Source organism: Neophocaena asiaeorientalis, unplaced genomic scaffold, assembly GCF_003031525.2.
Source record: "Neophocaena asiaeorientalis asiaeorientalis breed wild unplaced genomic scaffold, Neophocaena_asiaeorientalis_V1.1 scaffold15, whole genome shotgun sequence".
Taxonomy (NCBI): Eukaryota; Metazoa; Chordata; class Mammalia; order Artiodactyla; family Phocoenidae; genus Neophocaena; species Neophocaena asiaeorientalis.
In genome coordinates, this window is record NW_020185328.1 from 10445424 (window position 1) to 10466001 (window position 20578).

The 20578-nt window shown below is 34.6% G+C and overlaps 1 protein-coding gene across 2 annotated transcripts in view; it reads left to right on the forward strand.

The window, feature by feature from the left end:
* Window positions 1–404: 404 nt before the first annotated feature.
* NEXN (nexilin F-actin binding protein) overlaps window positions 405–20578 on the forward strand; it is a 30698-nt gene continuing 10524 nt past the window's right edge. Inside the window, exons 1-8 of one of the 2 annotated variants that reach the window (XM_024734545.1) lie at window positions 405–474; window positions 2301–2379; window positions 2465–2613; window positions 7754–7795; window positions 8974–9165; window positions 9259–9435; window positions 12006–12194; window positions 16687–16884. In XM_024734545.1, coding sequence (XP_024590313.1) covers window positions 448–474; window positions 2301–2379; window positions 2465–2613; window positions 7754–7795; window positions 8974–9165; window positions 9259–9435; window positions 12006–12194; window positions 16687–16884 — 1053 coding nt within the window. In that variant the 5' untranslated portion in view covers window positions 405–447. The remainder of the gene's footprint in view (window positions 475–2300; window positions 2380–2464; window positions 2614–7753; window positions 7796–8973; window positions 9166–9258; window positions 9436–12005; window positions 12195–16686; window positions 16885–20578) is intronic. The other variant, XM_024734546.1, reaches the window with a different exon arrangement.

Sequence of the window (20578 nt, forward strand, 5' to 3'; positions counted from 1 at the left end):
AGTTTAAGACTGATAGAACTAGGCCCCCAATTTTTTTTTTTAGTAAAGACATAGAAGACCTAAATAACACAATCAACCACCTTGGCCCCATTGATAATTATAGAATAATACATCCAATAACTGCAGAATACAAATTTTTTGCAAGGGTACTTGATACGTTCACTAAGTTATTCTGGGCTGTAAACTTACAAGAATCTTTTAACACCTTGCACCTTGTACCTTCTATACCCTGAATCTTGGGAAAAGCTGAGGGTTATTATAATTTATTACTTGCTTGGATGATGTCATTATTCTTTGAGGGGCAATTAACTTGCTATTTCTCTTAAAAAAATACACAGCATATTAAAAAATTAAGGCATTAAAATTCTTATTCAATACTAATATATTTTTTTCAGGTGCAAAAAATTACAAAGCTTCATAATCACCCCAAGACCGCATAGAGCAAACATGAATGATATTTCTCAAAAGGCTGAGGTAAGTCTTAAAAGTTAAAAAATGGGGGAATCATAGGGTTGACTGTAGAATTGCTGAAAAGGGCAACTGGTGGAAAGGTCATTCACAGGAGTTCATAGTGACATAGTGTCAAGATGTAAAACATAAGAAGAGGTAAAATTTACAGGCTGGTCTTGGGCCCAGTATTTTCGTTTGGATTCTTATCTAGGAAGCATGATTATTAAGTTTTGTGAGTGATAGTGAAGTGGATGTGATGTCTGGCATCTTGAGTAGATTTTAATACCTTGATAAATTTTAGAAGTTATTTTTTCAGTATTAAAAAGACAGAATTGATGTATATACTTTAAGGAGAAAGAGATAATTCACTCTCAGGTGAGGATCCTTCTTAGCTACTTCTTCTAGCATCTGCAATTAAACTTATCTTAGGCCTTTTTCTGGTTCTTGGCTGTTGTTACTGAGAATTGTAATAAGAAGAAATCAGTTGCTGACACCCCAAAATTATAAACTTTAAAAAACCTTAAAATGGCCAATGGTACCATAAGTAGAAAATAAAATAGGGGCTGGGTATGGCACAGATTAATTATGCAATTTGCCATTATCACTAGAAGAAAGGGTTTGGTGTTCTGAGGCAATGAAGTTTTATTTTCTGAAACTTCTTTTAGAGATCAGTTTAATTTTCAAAAAGATGAAAATAATTTGCTTTCCTGGTTTCAGATGGAGGAAAATCATTTCTCTAGTCTTTTAACAGATTCCTCCTTCTTTGGAAAGCTCTTTTGTTATTTAGGAATTTTCCTCTCAGGGCACCTCCTACTTGGAATGATGCAGCATTTTTACGTATTTTCAACTTGGGTTTAAAGAAGTTCTAGATGGGCAGTATAGCAGTAGTAACAACAAAAATCACTGCTTGTGCACAAAGACCTTGGCTCACCTCAGCCACAAATGAGAAGTAAAGGCCTTCAGTTTTGCTGATATTAGATATGGAAACAAGCAAGAATTAGGCTTATGTGAATTAGTCTTAAACTTTTTGCTTTGTTTTCAACTTCATCTAACTTATTAAAATTAGTCTTGGTATCTTTTAAGCAAGAGATGTAAAATCTGAATCTTTAATGTAATGAAATAGGACAATAAAATACAGGTTGTTTTAAATTGGAATCCAGTCTTCAGTTTTTATATTTTGCTAGCCTTCAGCTTCAGTGGAACACACCTACAAAATGGGACTTCTTTGCTTTATATTAATAACATTTTTACTCTCATATTTTCTGTAATTTCGTTTTTCATACTTAGACTTTAGAAAGTATCTAATCAGATTCCGATTATACAAATAAAGGTTTCCAACTCATTTCTATCTATAGTCTGTTTCAATAAGTATTTCTTATATTGCTTATTCTGATCTACCTTTACCTAATTTCTTCCTTTCTTATTTTTTTAACTTTCTTCTCTTTATTTTCTTCTAATGAAGCTTCTGCTTTCTTCATCTAAACCTGTACCAAAAACCTATGTGCCAAAACTTGGCAAGGGTGATGTAAAGGATAAGTTTGAAGCCATGCAGAGAGCCAGGGAAGAAAGAAATCAAAGGAGATCTAGAACCGAAAAGCAAAGAAGAAAAGAACAATATATTAGAGAGAGAGAATGGAACAGGAGAAAGCAGGAGGTTATTTTATTTTATTTTATTCTCATGCAAATATTCATTTTCATCTTTTACATTTTATTTGTTATTCACATTAACCACATTTCATATTAACTATAATTAATATTTTCTGTGTTTATAAGCTAATTGCAAACTCTGCATATAATGTGATCTAGTCTAAAGTTTGGATATGTTCATATTAATTTATTTAACCATCTAGATTAAAGAAATGCTTGCTTCTGATGATGAGGAAGAGGTATCTTCTAAAGTAGAAAAGGCTTACGTCCCAAAGCTAACAGGTAAGACACTTGAGGGGCAAATTGTAAATAAAATTGCAGAAAAGGAAGCATAGCAAAATATCAAACATGTTTCATATATTCTTAGGAACTGTTAAAGGTAAATTTGCTGAAATGGAGAAACAAAGACAAGAGGAACAAAGGAAGAGAACAGAAGAGGAACGAAAACGCAGAATTGAGCAGGATATGTTAGAAAAGAGGAAGATACAACGTGAATTAGCAAAAAGGGCTGAGCAGGTATACACTAGATATTAATTTGGTATTTGCTTCAGAAACTAATTGTACAGAGTAAAACTAATCAGTATGCTGCCTAATCAAAATATTTTAATATAACATAAACCTATTAAATAGTAGCTAACATGGAAATAAGATCTTAAGCACAAATATTTAACATCAAATGCCTAGAAGGATAAGGGCAGAAAGTGCCTATTTCAAGGTTGAATACTGAGATGACTTTTGTTATATACCATCTTATCATTCTCTCTGCATTCCTTACACTGTCCACATTCCTTATTTTTCTTGACACATTAGAGAATTTTACAAAGATATAAGGCAAGTTCACACATAAACTATCCACAAGCATATAACAAAATGCTGGTCTTTTAATAGCAATCAAAAAATACTTGCTGGTTATTATCAAACACAGGCTTAATTAGGATATCTTCCTACTCAATTATTTGAAACAAATTCAAGTCACATTTTATTCAATAATGGTATTATTAGCTGGCTTAGCTTTGTTTTTTAAGTTGGGGACGGTAGTAGAAGGGAGAAATGTGTGACAGTCATTTCCTTCATATAGCCATTACTGTTGCCCATAGCCACAGAGGACAAATTAGAGGGAGAAAAACATTATTACTATGATTTTATATAGTCTCTTAATGAACTTAGAATTCCCATATATTTTCTTCTCAGAGCATGAGACCTAAGAAGCTGGTAAGTATTTTAAAATACTCAAGAATCTGATCTAATTTCCAGAAAAAGCTAATCTCTCCAAATGATTCATGTGTGTAATGACATAGAAACTTGAAATTCTAATAGTCATAATTACATTTTATTAAGTAAAGAACTGGTCAATTCACAAAAATTTCTTTAATATATTGATATCTGTTTTATATTATAAACGATCTGTTGTCATAGAGACATAGAAAAAAGACACAGAAGACAGTTATATTGCTTATGTACTTTAACCTTGTCTACACTGTAGGATCAAAAGAGATGATCAATGTATTGAGCTTAACAAGACAATAATGGTATATCTCCTAGCGTTTTTAATAAGATTATATGAGTTAATAAATGCAAAGCACTTAGTACAGTGCCTGGTACAAAGTAAGGGGGCTATAAATAAACGTCTCACCTAAATAATGGTACATATAGATAAAATGTCATGAAATCATTTTAGTTTCTCCTCCTTCTGTCATCAGTATTTTAACAACTATCCCAACATCGTCTTCACAGTATATTGTCTTTCATAACCGTTTTTTTTTCACAGGTGCCGTCCTTATTCTTTTGTGTCTGTTTTTTCTTTTGCCCTACCCAGGTATGTGGGGAGTTTCTTGCCTTTTGGGAGGTCTGAGGTCTTCTGCCAGCCTTCAGTAGGTGTTCTGTAGGAGTTGTTCCACGTGTAGATGTATTTCTGGTGTATCCGTGGGGAGGAAGGCGATCTCCGCGTCTTACTCTTCCGCCATCTTCAAGGTCCCCCCTTTCATAACCGTTTTTATTGTGAGATTGTACTTGGCTCTTTTTTGCCTACTCTTTAAGTGCCTTAAATCTATTTGCTATGCTTCTTTCAGTTTCTACTACTTTTCTTTAAAAAACATGACAGGGAATTCCCTGGCAGTCCAGTGGTTAGGACTTGGTGGTTTCACTGCCGGGGCCAGGGTTGGATCCTTGGTCAGAGAAGTAAGATCCTGCAAGCCACGCAGTGCAGCCAAAAAAATAACCAAACAAAAAAAAATTTTTTAAGTGACAAAGAAGGCAAAGCATATGCTGTATTTGCATGTCAAAGAAATTTATTTACCCTGACTTTGCAAATAACCACTTTTATGGCACAAACAGCCATTTTTATGGTGACAAATAATGTCATATGCCGGATGAATTACAGAAAAGAATTGGAATTTCCTATATTTTATTACTTTGCATCTCTTTGTCTGAAGAAAGGTTGGTGTACTTTACCTCTGCCACCTCCAGTCATCAAAGATTAGTATTCATTTTGAAATGAAGTTTCGGACTTCCCTGGTGGTGCAGTGGTTAAGGATCTGCCTGCCAGTGCAGGGGACACAGGTTTGAGTCCTGGTCCAGGAAGATCCCACATGCCACAGAGCAACTAAGCCCATGCCCACAACTACTGAGCCTGTGCTCTAGAGGCCACAAGCCACAACTACTGAAACCCGCGTGCCTTCACACCACGATGAAGAGTAGCCCCTGCTCGCCACAACTAGAGAAAGCCTGCACACAGCAATGAAGGCCCAATGCAGCCAAAAATTAATTTTTTTAAAAAAGAAATGAAATTTCACAAGGGAATACAGTTATAAGGAGGGAGTTCCCTTATTATAATAAGGGGATACAATATATAATAAATGAATATTTTAGGTTATATATAAAATATATCACTATATGTAATAATATTTATAATACAAATCGTAAAATAAGGTAATAAAATATATAATTAAAATATATGGTGTTTGGCAGGAAATGGTGATTATGCACATGGGGTTAGTCTATCTCTTTTAAGTCTGTGCCCTTTTCCAAAAAGCACTGATTACACTACCACCCCGAGAACTGAATATGGCAGTGGTTTCAAAAAGAAGAAATATGTGTGTTGAGGTGAATTTGAATATGATGAAGACATAGGATACTCAGAGAGAGATGGAAGAAAACTAATCACGAAAAAGAACCACTTTCTTTAGTAACCCTGGATACTACATGGCAGGGTGCGAGAGAATCTTGGTTAATAAAATTTTTAGCCTATTAAATTATTTGAGAATATGTCGGTAGAGCAATATAAACTATTAATAGTAATTTCATCTTGCAAATATGGGAAGTCTAATTTTAAAACCTAATTAAATACATTTTCCACTCAAATCTAATAAAATTTAATCTATCTTTGAATATAAGAAGTAAGGCACGACATAGTCAAGAAGAGTCTTAATGTTTGTTTGAAAAATCCTCTTGTATAAGTCCATGTTCAAGAACACTATAGAAAAGATTCCTGAGTCAGACAGGTAGCTGAGTAACATTTAAGATAATTACCAGTTCTGAGATTCTAGGATATTATGATAAATTAAAAACAGGCATACTTCGTATACTGGATGTTGGAATCAAAGACCAATAAAATTTGGGGGAGAATCTTAATTTGGTATAATCTGGTTATCTTTGAGGATATTTTGATGGACAAGGTTAATGTCTAACAACTTGGAAAAAGAGGTTATTGGTGGGAGATTGAGATGTTGAAAAGAAAGGGGAGAAAGGAAGTTGATTTGGGAAGGAGCAAAAGGAGTTTTCTTTCCATAAATCAAAAGAAATAATTGGGGGCTTCCCTGGTGGTGCAGTGGTTGAACCGATGCAGGGGACATGGGTTCGTGCCCCGGTCCGGGAAGATCCCACGTGCCGCGAAGCGGCTGGGCCCATGAGCCATGCCCGCTGAGCCTGCACGTCCGGAGCCTGTGCTCCGCAACAGGAGAGGCCATAACAGTGAGAGGCCCGCGTACCAAAAAAAAAAAAAAAAAAAGTAAAAAATAAAAGAAAGAATTGGGAAGCAGATCTTCAATGGTAGTTTCTGAAAGCTAGCACTATAATTGAACTGAATATCTTAGTTCTCTATGAATATACTGAGACCATGGCCACTTAGGCAAATTCATCTTTTTCTTTGTTTGTTGAAACCCAACGGAAAAAAAATTCTATCTTTTGTTGTTTTGATAATGGTTTAAAATGAGCAAAGAATAAAGCAAAAATAACAAAAAAACACCCAACTAAACAAAGAAAAACTATTCTAAATATAGTTTATTATCTACTGTAAGCTAATAAAAATCTGAGAAGGTTGTAGCAACAAGAAAAAGAAATTTGGGGTTAAAAAATTTAGAATTTTTCTTCCCTATGCTCTCAATGTCTCACTTCTCACCATATCTCCTAGAACTTTTTATTGAGATTAACATGATTTGTAGAGGAATTGTTAACACTCTTTTGAAGGGAAATAATTTTGTAATTATTTTATTACAGATTCATTAAAATTTTTCATAGTATCATTTATCATTCAATAAAACCTTCATCATTTACCTACACAACAAATCAGTGTAATAAATAATTCTGTAACAAAGCAAATTATTCTGAACAAAGCTATTTAAAATAAACTATTAAGATACAAAATAGACTTATTTTTAATAAATGATTTGTTCAGAATAATTTCTTTTTCAAGAAATTTGGTATCTTAATAATATGTATTATTTCTTCTTGACAGAGAATATAGAAAAGTGGGATGATGAGAGAACAGGGAGTTAGCCAGCCCAGTTCCTAGTATGAGACAAGGTATAGCAGAATTCCCTTAGACTGAGTGAGGAACAAACTACTTCCAGCTCTTTCACTGGTGTTAAAAATCAAATTAAAACAATAAACAATCTGAATTTTTACTTTCTAACTTTTTCCATTTTCCTGTTGCTTATGTTTCCTTTTCCTGAGATCTCAAACATTGTGTTATTTAAATCACCTTTCTGTCATTTCTCACTCTGTTATGTATTGTACATTAGCCTGCCCCTCAAGCTAATCTTAATGGCCAAATTGAGCTCCCTCTTTTTGAATGAGGGCCTTTCCTACCTAGATCTGTCAAAATACAGAGTAAACAATTATGATTTCCAGAATTATCTTCCCTTCTAAACTAGCCATGTGAAAGCCTACACCTTTTACTGCGCTTTATTATTGTGTCAGTTATATTTTTGCCATCTATTTATATTATAAAATATAGTCATGATGATTATTTGATTGCTAATGATAGGTTTTCCTTTCGCTGTGGCAGAGAGAGAATGGGGAAATGTTTCTGTAGCTCCATTTAAATTGCTTAATTAATAACTGCTGGTTGTAAGCTCACAGCCAGATTATAAGAGTTTGGTCCATTATTCAAATTCCAGAATTACAAAGGTAGGCTTTATTTTAATTTTTTCTTAATATGTTGTTCCCTAGATAGTGATATCAAAATGCAAAAATTAATATAAAGTTTAATCTCTATTTAAAAGGACATAATTGGCTAATTTGGAGCAACATAAAAATACTTCAGAATGCTAAATTTTGAAATTTACCATAAATCACAACTAATACTTTTCAGTTGTATGTTTAAAACAAAAAGCAGAAATCTGATGTAATGTAATGATATAAAATTCTTATTCAATAGATTGAGGACATAAACAATACGGGAACTGAATCAGCATCAGAGGTAAATGGACATTTCCTTTAATGAAACGTTCACCTAAAATTATCTGATTCACAAATAATCTTTCAATTAAAAAAATTAAGAGTTTTTTTATTATAAATATAGCAACAACAACAAGGACAAAAATATTTTGCAAAGCAAGATCATACTTTTGCACTTTCAAACGCTATAGCTTAGTGTTTTTAAAGAAAAGTATGTTTTTGCTTTCATGGTTAGAGACACAAGTCTCAATTTGAGATACTCTGCCAAGGCTGTATATTTCTTGAACTGTTACTAATAGTTGAGATTGTTGAAAGCTAACATTTGAAAAAGGCAGTTTTCTTTTTATCTCTGTCTTCTTTCCTCAGAGTTCCTGATAGTTTGTTTTGCTTATCACATACTAGCAGAGAGTACAGAATCTATTACCATGAAGGAATGGTCAAACCACAAAAATTTTAGTTATCTCTTTTTATCTAACAGAGAAAGTTAAAGATCAATCAATTTGATGGTGTGCCTAAAACTACAGCCACATAAATTGGAAGCAGTTTTATTTTAGGGGGCATGTGTTACATATTACAATTCTTTGTTTTTGAAAAAAGTTCAAAGGCAGTAACAGATGATGTAATAGAACTAATTAAAATGGATTTCAGAAACAAGTTTAAGAATATTTGAATAGGACCAAAGGCCAAAGAGTTTTGTCCATAATATAAATGTTTTCTAAATCACTTGGAAATACTGGGGTTTTTTTCCTTGCTAAAATGTTAGTTTTATTAAGTATTTAAAAACTTGCATGGAGAGAAAAATCAAACACAGAAACCTTTCTTGTGTGTTTAAACTGAAGCCATCCACCATCAAATTGATTTAGAGTATGCTCACATGCACATTACCTTTTGTGGGATGAGTGCACGGATAGTGAAATTCAGATAATTTCACGCAATTTTATCCAAACAGCTGTATTAACACCATCTTCTAGGAAAAAAGATGCTTCTTGAACCCTGTCAGCAGTGGATTTCAATAAGATTGACTCATCATGTACAATGAATTCAGAGAAAGAGCTATTTAATAGAAATCTGTTAAAAATATTAATTTTTGTTCTTCATAACATTGATGGCAATGTAATGAAATTCACCAATGATGGAAGTCCCATGAAACCTAAATTTTGATTAGGAAGAAATACGCTAATTGTCTATTTTATAAATTAGGAAGGAGATGATTCACTGCTTGTAACAGTGGTACCTGTCAAATCACACAAAACATCTGGAAAAATGAAAAAGAATTTCGAAGATCTAGAAAAAGAACAAGAAGAAAAGGAAAGGGTCAAGTATGAAGAAGATATAAGATATGAAGAACAACGTCGGTCTCTCAAGGAAGCAAAGTGTCTTTCATTGGTCATGGTAATTTTTTTTAATAAAGAACAAATAAAAGCAGTTAAGTTGGTTAGCAGCATATCCCTTTATGATTAACAGGTTTTCATTATGTTTTCTTAGGACAATGAACTGGAAAGTGAGGCAAAGAAAGAGTCACTTTGTCCTGGAAAATTGAAACTGACTTTCGAAGAATTGGAAAGACAAAGACAAGAAAACCGAAGGAAGCAAGCTGAGGAGGAAGCAAGAAAACGTTTAGAAGAAGAGAGGCGTGCTTTTGAAGAAGCAAGGCGGCAAATGGTAAAACAAACTGATATATATGTAACATTTATATATGATATTATAATACATAATTATATTATGATACATAACATTTATATATTATATTATACAAATTATATATTATATGTATAATATGTTATACAAATGTTATATATAAAACATTAATATTAAGGGAGGTAGCTGGCTTTAGATAAGGTTCATTGCTATAAATTTAAGGAGATTTTCTATATACAAGGGTCTGATTTTGAAACTGTATACATATTCCATATATAACATGCATTTATATTATTTTCTAGCTTTCATTTTGGGATATTTTACCTAATATGCCTTAAATTTTTATTTTTATAAATTGTTGTAAACATACAAAATAATTATTCAACAAATCTAATATCTCTTCATCTGTTAGCTCAGCCTGCAATGTGTTTAATAGCATGGCGCAGCGTACTTTCAAGTCTAATCATAAGTGTACACTTAGTGTCAGTATATATATACTGAATATATATATATATATGTGTGTGTGTAATGTATATAATCTAAGTGCTTAAGAGCATGGATTTTGGAGCCAGACTGCCTGGATTCAGATATCTAACCTTTATTGTGTACCCATGGACAAGTTATTGAACCTCTCTACATCTTAGTTTCCTCATTTGTAAAATGGTGAAAATAATTGTGCCTACTTCTTAAATCATTAAATGAGTTAATATAGAAAGCAGTTAGAGTAGTGTTTGGCATATAATAAGTGTTTCATTTATTTATTTATTATGTATTTTTATCTTTTTATTATTTTTTTTTTTGACCTCGCAGCACAGCTTTCGGGATCTTAGTTCCCTGACCAGGGATTGAACCCATGCCTCCTGCAATGGAAGCGTGGAGTCCCAACCACTAAACCTCCAGGGAATTCCCAATATGTGCTTTAAAAATGTTAACTGCTATTATTATAGTAACAGATTTAACAACAAAAAATAAAATTGAAATAAGAAAACACTGATTCCAAATCTCATTGCAAGAATTTAAGAATGGAACATACGTAATTTTTTAAACTTTCAGACTTTCTTGATCAGTTTTCATTAATGATGTTCTGAGGTCTATATCTCCAAAATTTTAATTTTCTAGATGTTTGTTTGAAAATGTTGTTATTGGGTTGGCCAAATTTCGTTTGGGTTTTTCTGTAAAATGTTATGGAAAAACCCAAACAAACTTTTTGGCCAACCCAATATTTTGGGTAGTTACAGTTGGATAATACCTACACATTTTAGATATCACTGGTGGTCAACTTAGTGAAAAGACATAGAAATATCATTAATTAATCAAGTCATAAATTTCAATGAGTAATTAATTTAATTAGCATTACATTAGAATTTTAATTATAAAATCATAAAATTTGAATTGTATGTAAAATAGTTCCAGATGTTTTATCCATTTAATAACCTTAGTTCATAGTAAAAAAAATCCATGAAAATTACAGAATGAGAACTTTATTTTATTATGTAAGAGACTCAGTGTGTGTATACTTGAACCTCAATTTAAGTACACACACACACACTTTTATTTTTTTGGAAGATAAATTGTAGAATTTTTAATCAATGAAATACTATACAGCAATAGAAAATAATTAACTACAGGTAGCCCCATCAACACAGATAAATCTCAAAAAAAACTACAAGATTCAGCAAAACTGTAAGTCAATAGGACCACATACAGTATAATGTCTTATATGTAAAATTCAAAAGCTGCAACACTGAACACATTTTTACATATTCAAACAAAGCAAAAGAATAACAAACACAAAATTAAGCATATTAGGTTCCTCTGAAAAGCCAGCAAAAGGTGGATGGGCTCTTGAAGGATACACAAAGACCTTCAAGAGTACTGGAAACATTCCATATCTTAAACTGAGTAGGACCCACATCTGTGTGTTGGTGTTACTTTTATTTATTTATTTATTTTAACATCTTTATTGGAGTATAATTGCTTTAAAATGGTGTGTTAGTTTCTGCTTTATAACAAAGTGAATCAGTTATACATATATGTTCCCATATCTCTTCCCTCTTGCGTCTCCCTCCCTCCCACCCTCCCTATCCCACCCCTCCAGGTGGTCACAAAGCACCGAGCTGATCTTCCTGTGCTATGCGGCTGCTTCCCACTAGCTATCTACCTTACGTTTGGTAGTGTATATATGTCCATGCTACTCTCTCACTTCGTCCCAGCTTACCCTTCCCCCTCCCTGTGTCCTCAAGTCCTTTCTCTAGTAAGTCCACACACGTGTTTTATGTTTGTTCTGGGAGAGTTAATGTTTAGTAAAACTTTTAAATGATTCCTTAAGAATTTTAAACAATTAATCTTATCCATTTAAAAATTTGACTTGCTTGAGAAGTTTTATTTAACTTGAGTACATCTTTATTTGGAATTTTTCCAAATTTGATTTTTTAAATCATATGAGACGTTATAAAGGAAGGGGATTTTGGTCAAGAATACTAGAACAAAGAAACATTTCTGTGTAAGGTGGCTGAGTCTGTGCCTTTTGATTTATAATTCATTCCTGTCTTTGATTAATCCCAGTTTTTAGTAGTGAGTTGTTTCTTCGTTAGGTAAATGAAGAGGAGGAAAACCAAGACACAGAAAACATTTTTAAAGGGTACCGCCCTGGTAAACTCAAACTCAGTTTTGAAGAAATAGAAAGACAAAGGAGAGAAGATGAAAAAAGGAAAGCAGAAGAAGAAGCCAGAAGAAGAATAGAGGAAGAAAAGAAGGCATTTGCTGAAGCAAGGAGAAGCATGGTAAGATAGAATGTGACTGGAGGAGGCCATTGGGATTCAGTATGTTATGAGAAATCATTCAACTTTGGGGAATACCCTATTATTTCTGAACTTATATGCCAAAAGTAGGGATGGCATATAAGTTATTAAAGTCTTCTATGGCATAACACTGTCAGTTAAAGGTGTTTGCTTCATTATAGTGTTGAGAAGTTTCTGATTAAATTGCTATGCCTAGCATAGAGGAGTGTATGTTATCTTCCTTCTCTGGGAAGGCATGTTTTCCAGAACTAAGTATCTAAGCGAGGAGGGAGCGGGGTTCCTACCCCCACCTTTCCTTCCCTCCTCTCCATTCTCTTCTCCTTCCCTCCCTCACGCCTTCCTTCCTTTCCTCCTTTCTTTCCAGTATCCATCCCATCTGGGATATATTAAATGATAAAAGCCATTTAATCACAATTAGTTAACTCTCCAAAATGCTTACCATCACTCTGGATATTGCTACTAAACTTAACTCTGTTACAAAGTTATACTTCTTATACCATTTTTAAAATATTTATTTATTTATTTTGGCTGCGTTGGGTCTTCGTTGCTGTGCACGAGATTTCTCTAGTTGCGGAGATCAGGGGCTACTCTACACGGGCTTCTCACTGCAGTGGCTTTTCTTGTTGTGGAGCACAGGCTCTAGGCGCATGGGCTTCAGTAGTTCTCGCTTGCGGGCTCTAGAGCATAGGCTCAGTAGTTGTGGAGCGTGGGCTTAGTTGCTCTGGGGCATGTGGGATCTTCCCGGACCAGGGGTCAAACCCGTGTCCCCTGCATTGGCAGGTGGATTCTTAACCACAGAATCCAGGGAAGCCCCTATTCCATTTCAATGTTTGTTAAATGCAGTTACCTGACAAACTTTTTTTTAAGTAAGTTGACACGTGAACGCTGCATCCCCTTCCTGAAACATTTTAATTGGCTTCAATGATATCATGACCTGGTTTTCTTCCTGTGTCTGGGTGAGCTTCAGACAGATATATCCAAGTGTTTATTTGGCTTCATCACCCACCCAGATGCTCAAATCAGAAACCTGTGGGCCTTAAGCACTTCCACCTCTCGTTCATGCCTCACATCCAGTCATTCACTGTCTCATTTCCTATATCACTCTAAAAATTGATCAGTTTTCCCCCATTTCCCACTACCACTACTATAATGCAGGTCACTGTTATCCCTTGCCTGAGGCCAACTCCTAATTAATTTGCTTTCTTGCCTATAATCCATTCTTTCCTATAAAGCCAGAAGTGGTCTTTCTTAAAAAAAAAAAAAAAAAAAGTAAATTTGATTATGTTACTATTTTGCTTAAAAATTTTCCACGTCCCTTAAAACAAAAATCCAAACACTAAAATTTTTAAATAAATTTCTTTATAATCTTGCTCTAGTATTTTCTCCAGTTTCATTTCTTGATTCTTCCTTTTTTTTTTAAAATAAATATATTTATTTATTTTTGGCTGCATTGGGTCTTTGTTGCTGCACGCAGGCTTTTTCTAGTTGCGGCGAGTGGGGGCTGCTCTTTGTTGCGGTGAGCGGGCTTCTCATTGCGGTGGCTTCTCTTGTTGCAGAGCACGGGCTCTAGGCACACGGGCTTCAGTAGTTGTGGCTCACAGGCTCTAGAGCACAGGCTCAGTAGTTGTGGCGCACAGGCTTAGTTGCTCCATGGCATGTGGGAATCTTCCTGGACCAGGGCTCGAACCCATGTCCCCTGCATTGGCAGGCAGATTCTTAACCACTGCGCCACCAGGGAAGTCCCTCTTGAGTCTTCCTTAATCTGCCATGTTTGTTCCATACTAAATTTCTTTCCATTTCTTCAAAACGCTATGCTCTCATCTCTGGAACTTCATAAATGCTATATGAAACGTGTCTCTCTCTCTTTTCCCTGTGCTGAGCTATCTCCTATTCATATATTCCATTTCCTCTGGAAGCCTTTCCTGCTAATACAAGTTCCAGAAAGGTGTTCCTTTCATGTATTCTTAGAGCATTTAGTGCTCCCCTAGCATAGCACTAGCGCTGTATTGTTGTGGCTTATGGCCATCTTCCTCACTCAGTGAGGCTAAGACCACATCAAGCACATGACACGGGACTTCACTGAAGCCCGCGCACTCTAGGGCCCGCATGCGGCAACTACTGAGCCCATGTGCTGCAACTAAGGAAGCCCACATGCCTAGAGCCCATGCTCTGCAACAAGAGGAGCCACTGCAATGAGTAGCCCGCTCACCGCAACGAAGAGTAGCCCCTGCTCACCACAACTAGAGGATGCCCACGCACAGCAACGAAGACCCAATGCAGCCAAAAAAAAAGAAAAAGATGGTGCTTGGACTTAGGAAAAAAAAAAGCACATGGCACAATGCATTCTAGTGTAACAAACTTCCTGTAAATGCTTGTGGAATAAGTGATTTATTTTATTATTATTTTTTATTGAAGTAGAGTTGATTTACAATGCTGTGCCAATCTCTGCTCTACAGCATAGTGACTCAGTTATACACATTTATACATTCTTCTTTTTAATATTCCTTTCCATTATGGCTTATCACAGGATATTGAATATAGTTCCCTGTGCTATACAGTAGGACCTTGTTGTTTATCCATCCTATATATAATAGTTCACATCTGCTAATTCCACACTCCCAGTCCTTCCCTCCCCCACCCACCTCCCCCTTGGCAACCACAAGTCTGTTCTCTATGTCTGTGAGTCTGTTTCTGTTTTGTAGATAGGTTCATTTGAGCCATATTTTAGATTCCACAAATATGGTATTCGTCTTTCTCTTTCTGACTTCACTTAGTATGATAATCTGTAGTTACATCCATGTTGCTGCAAATGGCATTATTTTGTTCTTTTTTATGGCTAAGTTGGAATAAGTGATATTAATACTATCTTATTAGGTAATCCTTGATTCACAAATGGTTTCTACACAGAAACCCTACAAACATTCTGAGAGCACTTAATTTCTGGAGAATCAGCTGGTTCAGAACTGGTAGATAAGAAGTAGCTGTGAAGATCAGGAAATCTAGTCCTGGGAGCAGATTTTTAGGCCAAATCTGCCGTTTTATCATGACTTACTAGTGGAAAAAGTGCAGGGAAGGAAAATGGCATTAAACCAAAACTCTGGTTTCCTAAAGACATTTCTATATCAGGAAAGGAAAGAGAAACTTTTTCCTTCATTTATGTTGTTTTCTTATCTAGGGCCAAGTATTGTCATTTCATATTATTGCTCAGTTAACTCATATATTAATAAAAATTTTTTTGGCAATCTGTGGATTTTGAGACCATATAAACATTTCTGAGTTGAACTAGTTCTGTGGTAAAGCCTGTCATATATAAAACTTGGAACAAATAATAATTTCTCTTTACCTCTCTTATTCCTGTGTCTAGTTCAGCCACAGGGACACAATTCAAGTGAGAGGTTTATGTATATACTTTCAGGGGTTAGAATTAGGTCATTGCTTTTCATGGCAAAATGTATTCCAAGTCAATGATTTAAAGGCAGAGTTTCTATTTGCAATTTAGAGATTGCCTATATACAGGGAATGATATTGTAATAATAAAACTGCTGTTTAGGAGCTTACCATAGTGTCAGACACACTGCAAAGTATTTCCAAACTTTATGTAATTCTCATGACAACTCTATGAAAGTTGTCACAGATAAGGAAACTCAGATTTAGAGAGGCTATGTAACTTGCTCAAGGTCATAACTAAACGGCAGTTAGACATGTAATTCATGAAATTACAAAAAGGTAGTCTAAATAGTTATTTATAATTTTATTAGAAAGACTTCTAAACTTTGGAATTTCACCTTTTCCACATAGTATTTGTGTTGACTTTGGACAAGTTACTTTTTAGTGCCTCAGTTTCCTCATCTATAAAATGGGGATATTAATAACACCTACTTCACAGGGTTACAGAAAAATAAGTCAATACACGTAAAGTGCTTAGAATTGTACCTGGCAGCTATAAGTATTAACTATTATTATTTACTTTTAATTAGCCTGACAGTAAATAAATCAGCACAGTAAAATCACAGCATTAACTGATTTTTGCCTGATTATGAAGGGGTCATGATATCTAATTCATTCAGGTAAAAACCATGATTTAACTGAAATGCTTTATTTTAATTACCAGAATGGAGGTTCATTTTAATCCAATTAAAACATTTTCCCAATATTAGAACATCTTTTTAATTTTTTTAATTAAAAAAAGTTTTGTTGTTAGAACATCTTAATGTCTAATTCAAATTACTCATAGTATAAAGTCAAAGTATTTATTTGTGTTCACTGGAATGGAGACTTTATGGTCACCATTTTCTCTGTTACTACAAAATACTTTAGTCTTACAGTTTCTAATAATTCCTTCTTGTTTATTGTTTTATACTTTTAAAGAGAGTTTTTGGTTTTTAGTTCAATGTGAAACCTTTCTATTCAAGAAATATTCCCTTTGTAGTATGTATAATTCTGGCAAGAGTGATAAAAGAATTATTTTAAATAGGTAGTAGATGATGACTCCCCAGAGATGTATAAAACAATCTCTCAAGAATCTCTTACACCTGGAAAACTAGAAATTAATTTTGAAGAATTATTAAAACAAAAAATGGAAGAAGAAAGACGACGAACAGAGGAGGAACGGAAGCATAAGCTAGAGATGGAAAAACAGGAATTTGAACAACTGAGACAAGAAATGGGAGAGGTAAGACTTTAAGAAGTGTCCATTTTTATTCCACAAATATTTAGTAATCTCAGTATTTCACATGCATTACCTTACAATAACTATCTAAGTATTATTTTTACATAAAGGACACTCCTATGAGGCACGTGGTACAAGTTTCAGCATAGTTGAGTGTACCTTTCCAGCCTGCTATAACTCTACTCCTTCTTGCTAGTTTGAAAAATATATGAGATTCCAAGTGACTGAGATATTACTGTAGTATGTAAGTAAATATTTCTTCCTATATACCTCACAATTGTGTGAGATTATACCATGATTGAGAACTGTCACTCTAGAGTACTTAATATACCCAGTTATACTTATTTTCCTTGAAACAGAATTAAGCTGGTAATCAAAATAAGAAAAAACTATAAGAGTACCATGGATGCTAATAGGAACATCAGTTTGGCAGGTCTTTGAATAATTTTACAGGCATACTGCATTTCATTGTGCTTCACTTTATTGCACTTTGCAGGTACTGCACTTTTTACAAATTGAAGGTCTGTGGCAACCCTGCATGGAGCAAGTCTGTTGCCACCATTTTTCCAACTGCATTTGCTCACTTTGTGTCTCTGTGTCACATTTTGGTAATTCTCTCAATATTTCAAACTTTTTCATTATTATTATATTTGTTATGGTGATCTGTGATCAGTGATCTTCATTCTTACTATTGTAGTTGTTTGGGGGCACCACAAACTGCTCCCATATAAGATGGTAAACTTAATCGATAAGTGTGTATGTTCTGACTGCTTCACTGACTGGCTGTTTGCCCATCTCTTTCCCTCTCTTCGGGCCTACCTGTTCCCTTACACAATAGTATTGAAATTAGGCCAATTAATGGTCTCTGAGTGTTTAAGTGAAGGTAAGAGTCGCACATCTCTCACTTTACACTTGGCCAAGAAGCGATTTGTCTCACTTTAAATTAAGCTAGCAAGATTAAGCTTAGTGAGGAAGGAACGTCGAAAGCTGAGATAGGCCAAAATCTAGGCCTCTTGGGCCAAACCATTAGCCAAGATGTGAATGCAAAGGAAAAGTTCTTGAAGGAAATTAAAAGTGCTACTCCAGTGAACACACAAATGATAAGAAAGTGGAACAGCCTTACTGTCGATGTGGAAAAAGTTTTAGTGGTCTGGATAGAAGGTCACATAAGCCACAACATTCCCTTAAGCCAAAGCCTACTCCAGAGCAAGGCCCTAACTCTCTTCAATTCTATGGAGACTGAGAGATGAGGAAGCTGCAGAAGAAAAGTCTGAAGCTACCAGAGGTTGCTTCTTGAAGTTTAAGGAAAGAAGCCACCTCCATAACAAAAAAGTACAAGATGAAACAGCAAGTGCTGTTGTAGAGGCTGCAGAAGTTATGCAGAAGATCTAAGATAATCAAAACGAAGGTGGCTACACTAAACAATAGATTTTCAATGTAGACAAACAGGCTAGTATTGGAAGAAGATGCCATCTAGGACTTTTTTAGCTAGAGAGGAGAAGTCAATGTTTGGCTTCAAAGCTTCAAAAGACAGGCTGACTCTCTTGTTATAGGCTAAAACATAGCTGGTGACTTTAAGTTGAAGCCAATGCTTATTTACCATTCTGAAAATACTAGGGTCCTTGAGAATTCTGCTAAATCTACTCTGCCAGTGCTCTATAAATGGAACAGAGAACCTAGATATAGCAATCTATTCAAAACCTGGTTTACTGAATATTTAAAGCCCACTGTTAAGACCTACTGCTCAGAAAAAATGATTCCTTTAAAATATTACTGCTCATTAATAGTGCACCTGAAAGAAACTTCTCTAGGCAGGAAACACAAGAAAAGGAAAAGATATACAATAACAAACCCAAAACAATTAAGAAAATGGTAATAGGAACATACATATCGATAATTATCTTAAATGTAAATGGATTAAATGCTCCAACCAAAAGACTCAGACTGGCTGAATGGATACAAAAGCAAGACCCATATATATGCTGTCAACAAGAGACCCACTTCAGACCTAACGACACATACAGACTGAAAGTTAGGGGATGGAAAAAGATATTCCATGCAAATGGAAATCAAAAGGAAGCTGGAGTAGCAATTCTCATATCAGAAAAAATAAACTTTAAAATAAAGACTGTTACAAGAGACAAAGAAGGACACTACATAATGATCAAGGGATCAATCCAAGAAGAAGATATAACAATTGTAAATATTTATGCACCCAACATAGGAGCACCTCACTACATAAGGCAAAGGCTAACAGCCATAAAAGGGAAAATCTACAGTAACACAATCATAGTAGGGGACTTTAACACCCCACTTTCACCAATGGACAGATCATCCAAAATGAAAATAAATAAGGAAACACAAGCTTTAAATGATACATTAAACAAGATGGACTTAATTGATATTTATTGGACATTCCATCCAAAAACAACAGAATACACTTTCTTCTCAAGTGCTCATGGAACATTCTCCAGGATAGGTCATATCTTGGGTCACAAATCAAGCCTTAAGAAAATTTAAGAAAACTGAAATCGTATAAAGTATCTTTTCCGACCACATGCTATGAGACTAGATATCAATTAGAGGAAAAACTCTGTAAAAAATACAAACACATGGAGGCTAAACAATACACTACTTAATAACCAAGAGATCACTGAAAAAATCAAAGAGGATATCAAAGAATACCTAGAAACAAATGACAATGAAAGCCAACAACCCAAAACCTATGGGATGCAACAAAAGCAGTTCTAAGAGGGAAGTTTATAGCAATACAATCCGACCTTAAGAAACAAGAAACATCTCAAATAAACAACCTAACCTTACACCTAATGCAATTAGAGAAAGAAGAAAAAAACCCCCAAAGTTAGCAGAAGGAAAGAAATCATGAAGATCAGAAGATCAGAAATAAATGAAGGAAACATGAAGATCAGAAATAAATGAAGAAAACAATAGCAAAGATCAATAAAACTAAAAGCTGGTTCTTTGAGAATATAAACAAAATTGATAAACCATTAGCCAGACTCATCAAGAAAAAAAAAGACGTAAATAGACATTTCTCCAAAGAAGATATATAGATTGCCAACAAACACATGAAAGAATGCTCAACATCATTAATCATTAGAGAAATGCAAATCAAAACTACAATGAGGTATCATCTCACACTGGTTAGAATGGCCATCATCAAAAAATCTACAAACAATAAATGCTGGAGAGGGTGTGGAGAAAAAGGAACACTCTTGCACTGTTGGTGGGAATGTAAATTGATACAGCCACTATGGAAACAGTATGGAGGTTCCTTAAAAAACTACAAATAGAACTACCATATGGCCCAGCAATCCCACTACTGGGCATATACCCCAATAAAACCATAATTCAAAAAGAGTCATGTACCATAATGTTCATTGCAGCTCTATTTACAATAGCCAGGACATGGAAGCAACCTAAGCGTCCATCAACTGATGAATGGATAAAGATGTGGTACATATATACAATGGAATATTACTCAGCCATAAAAAGAAACAAAATTGAGTTATTTGTAGTGAGGTGGATGGACCTACAGTCTGTCATACAGAGTGAAGTAAGTCAGAAAGAGAAAAATAAATACCATCTGTTAACACATATGTATGGAATCTAAAAGAAAAAAAAAGGTTATGAAGAATTTACGGGCAGGACAGGAATAAAGACGCTGACGTAGAGA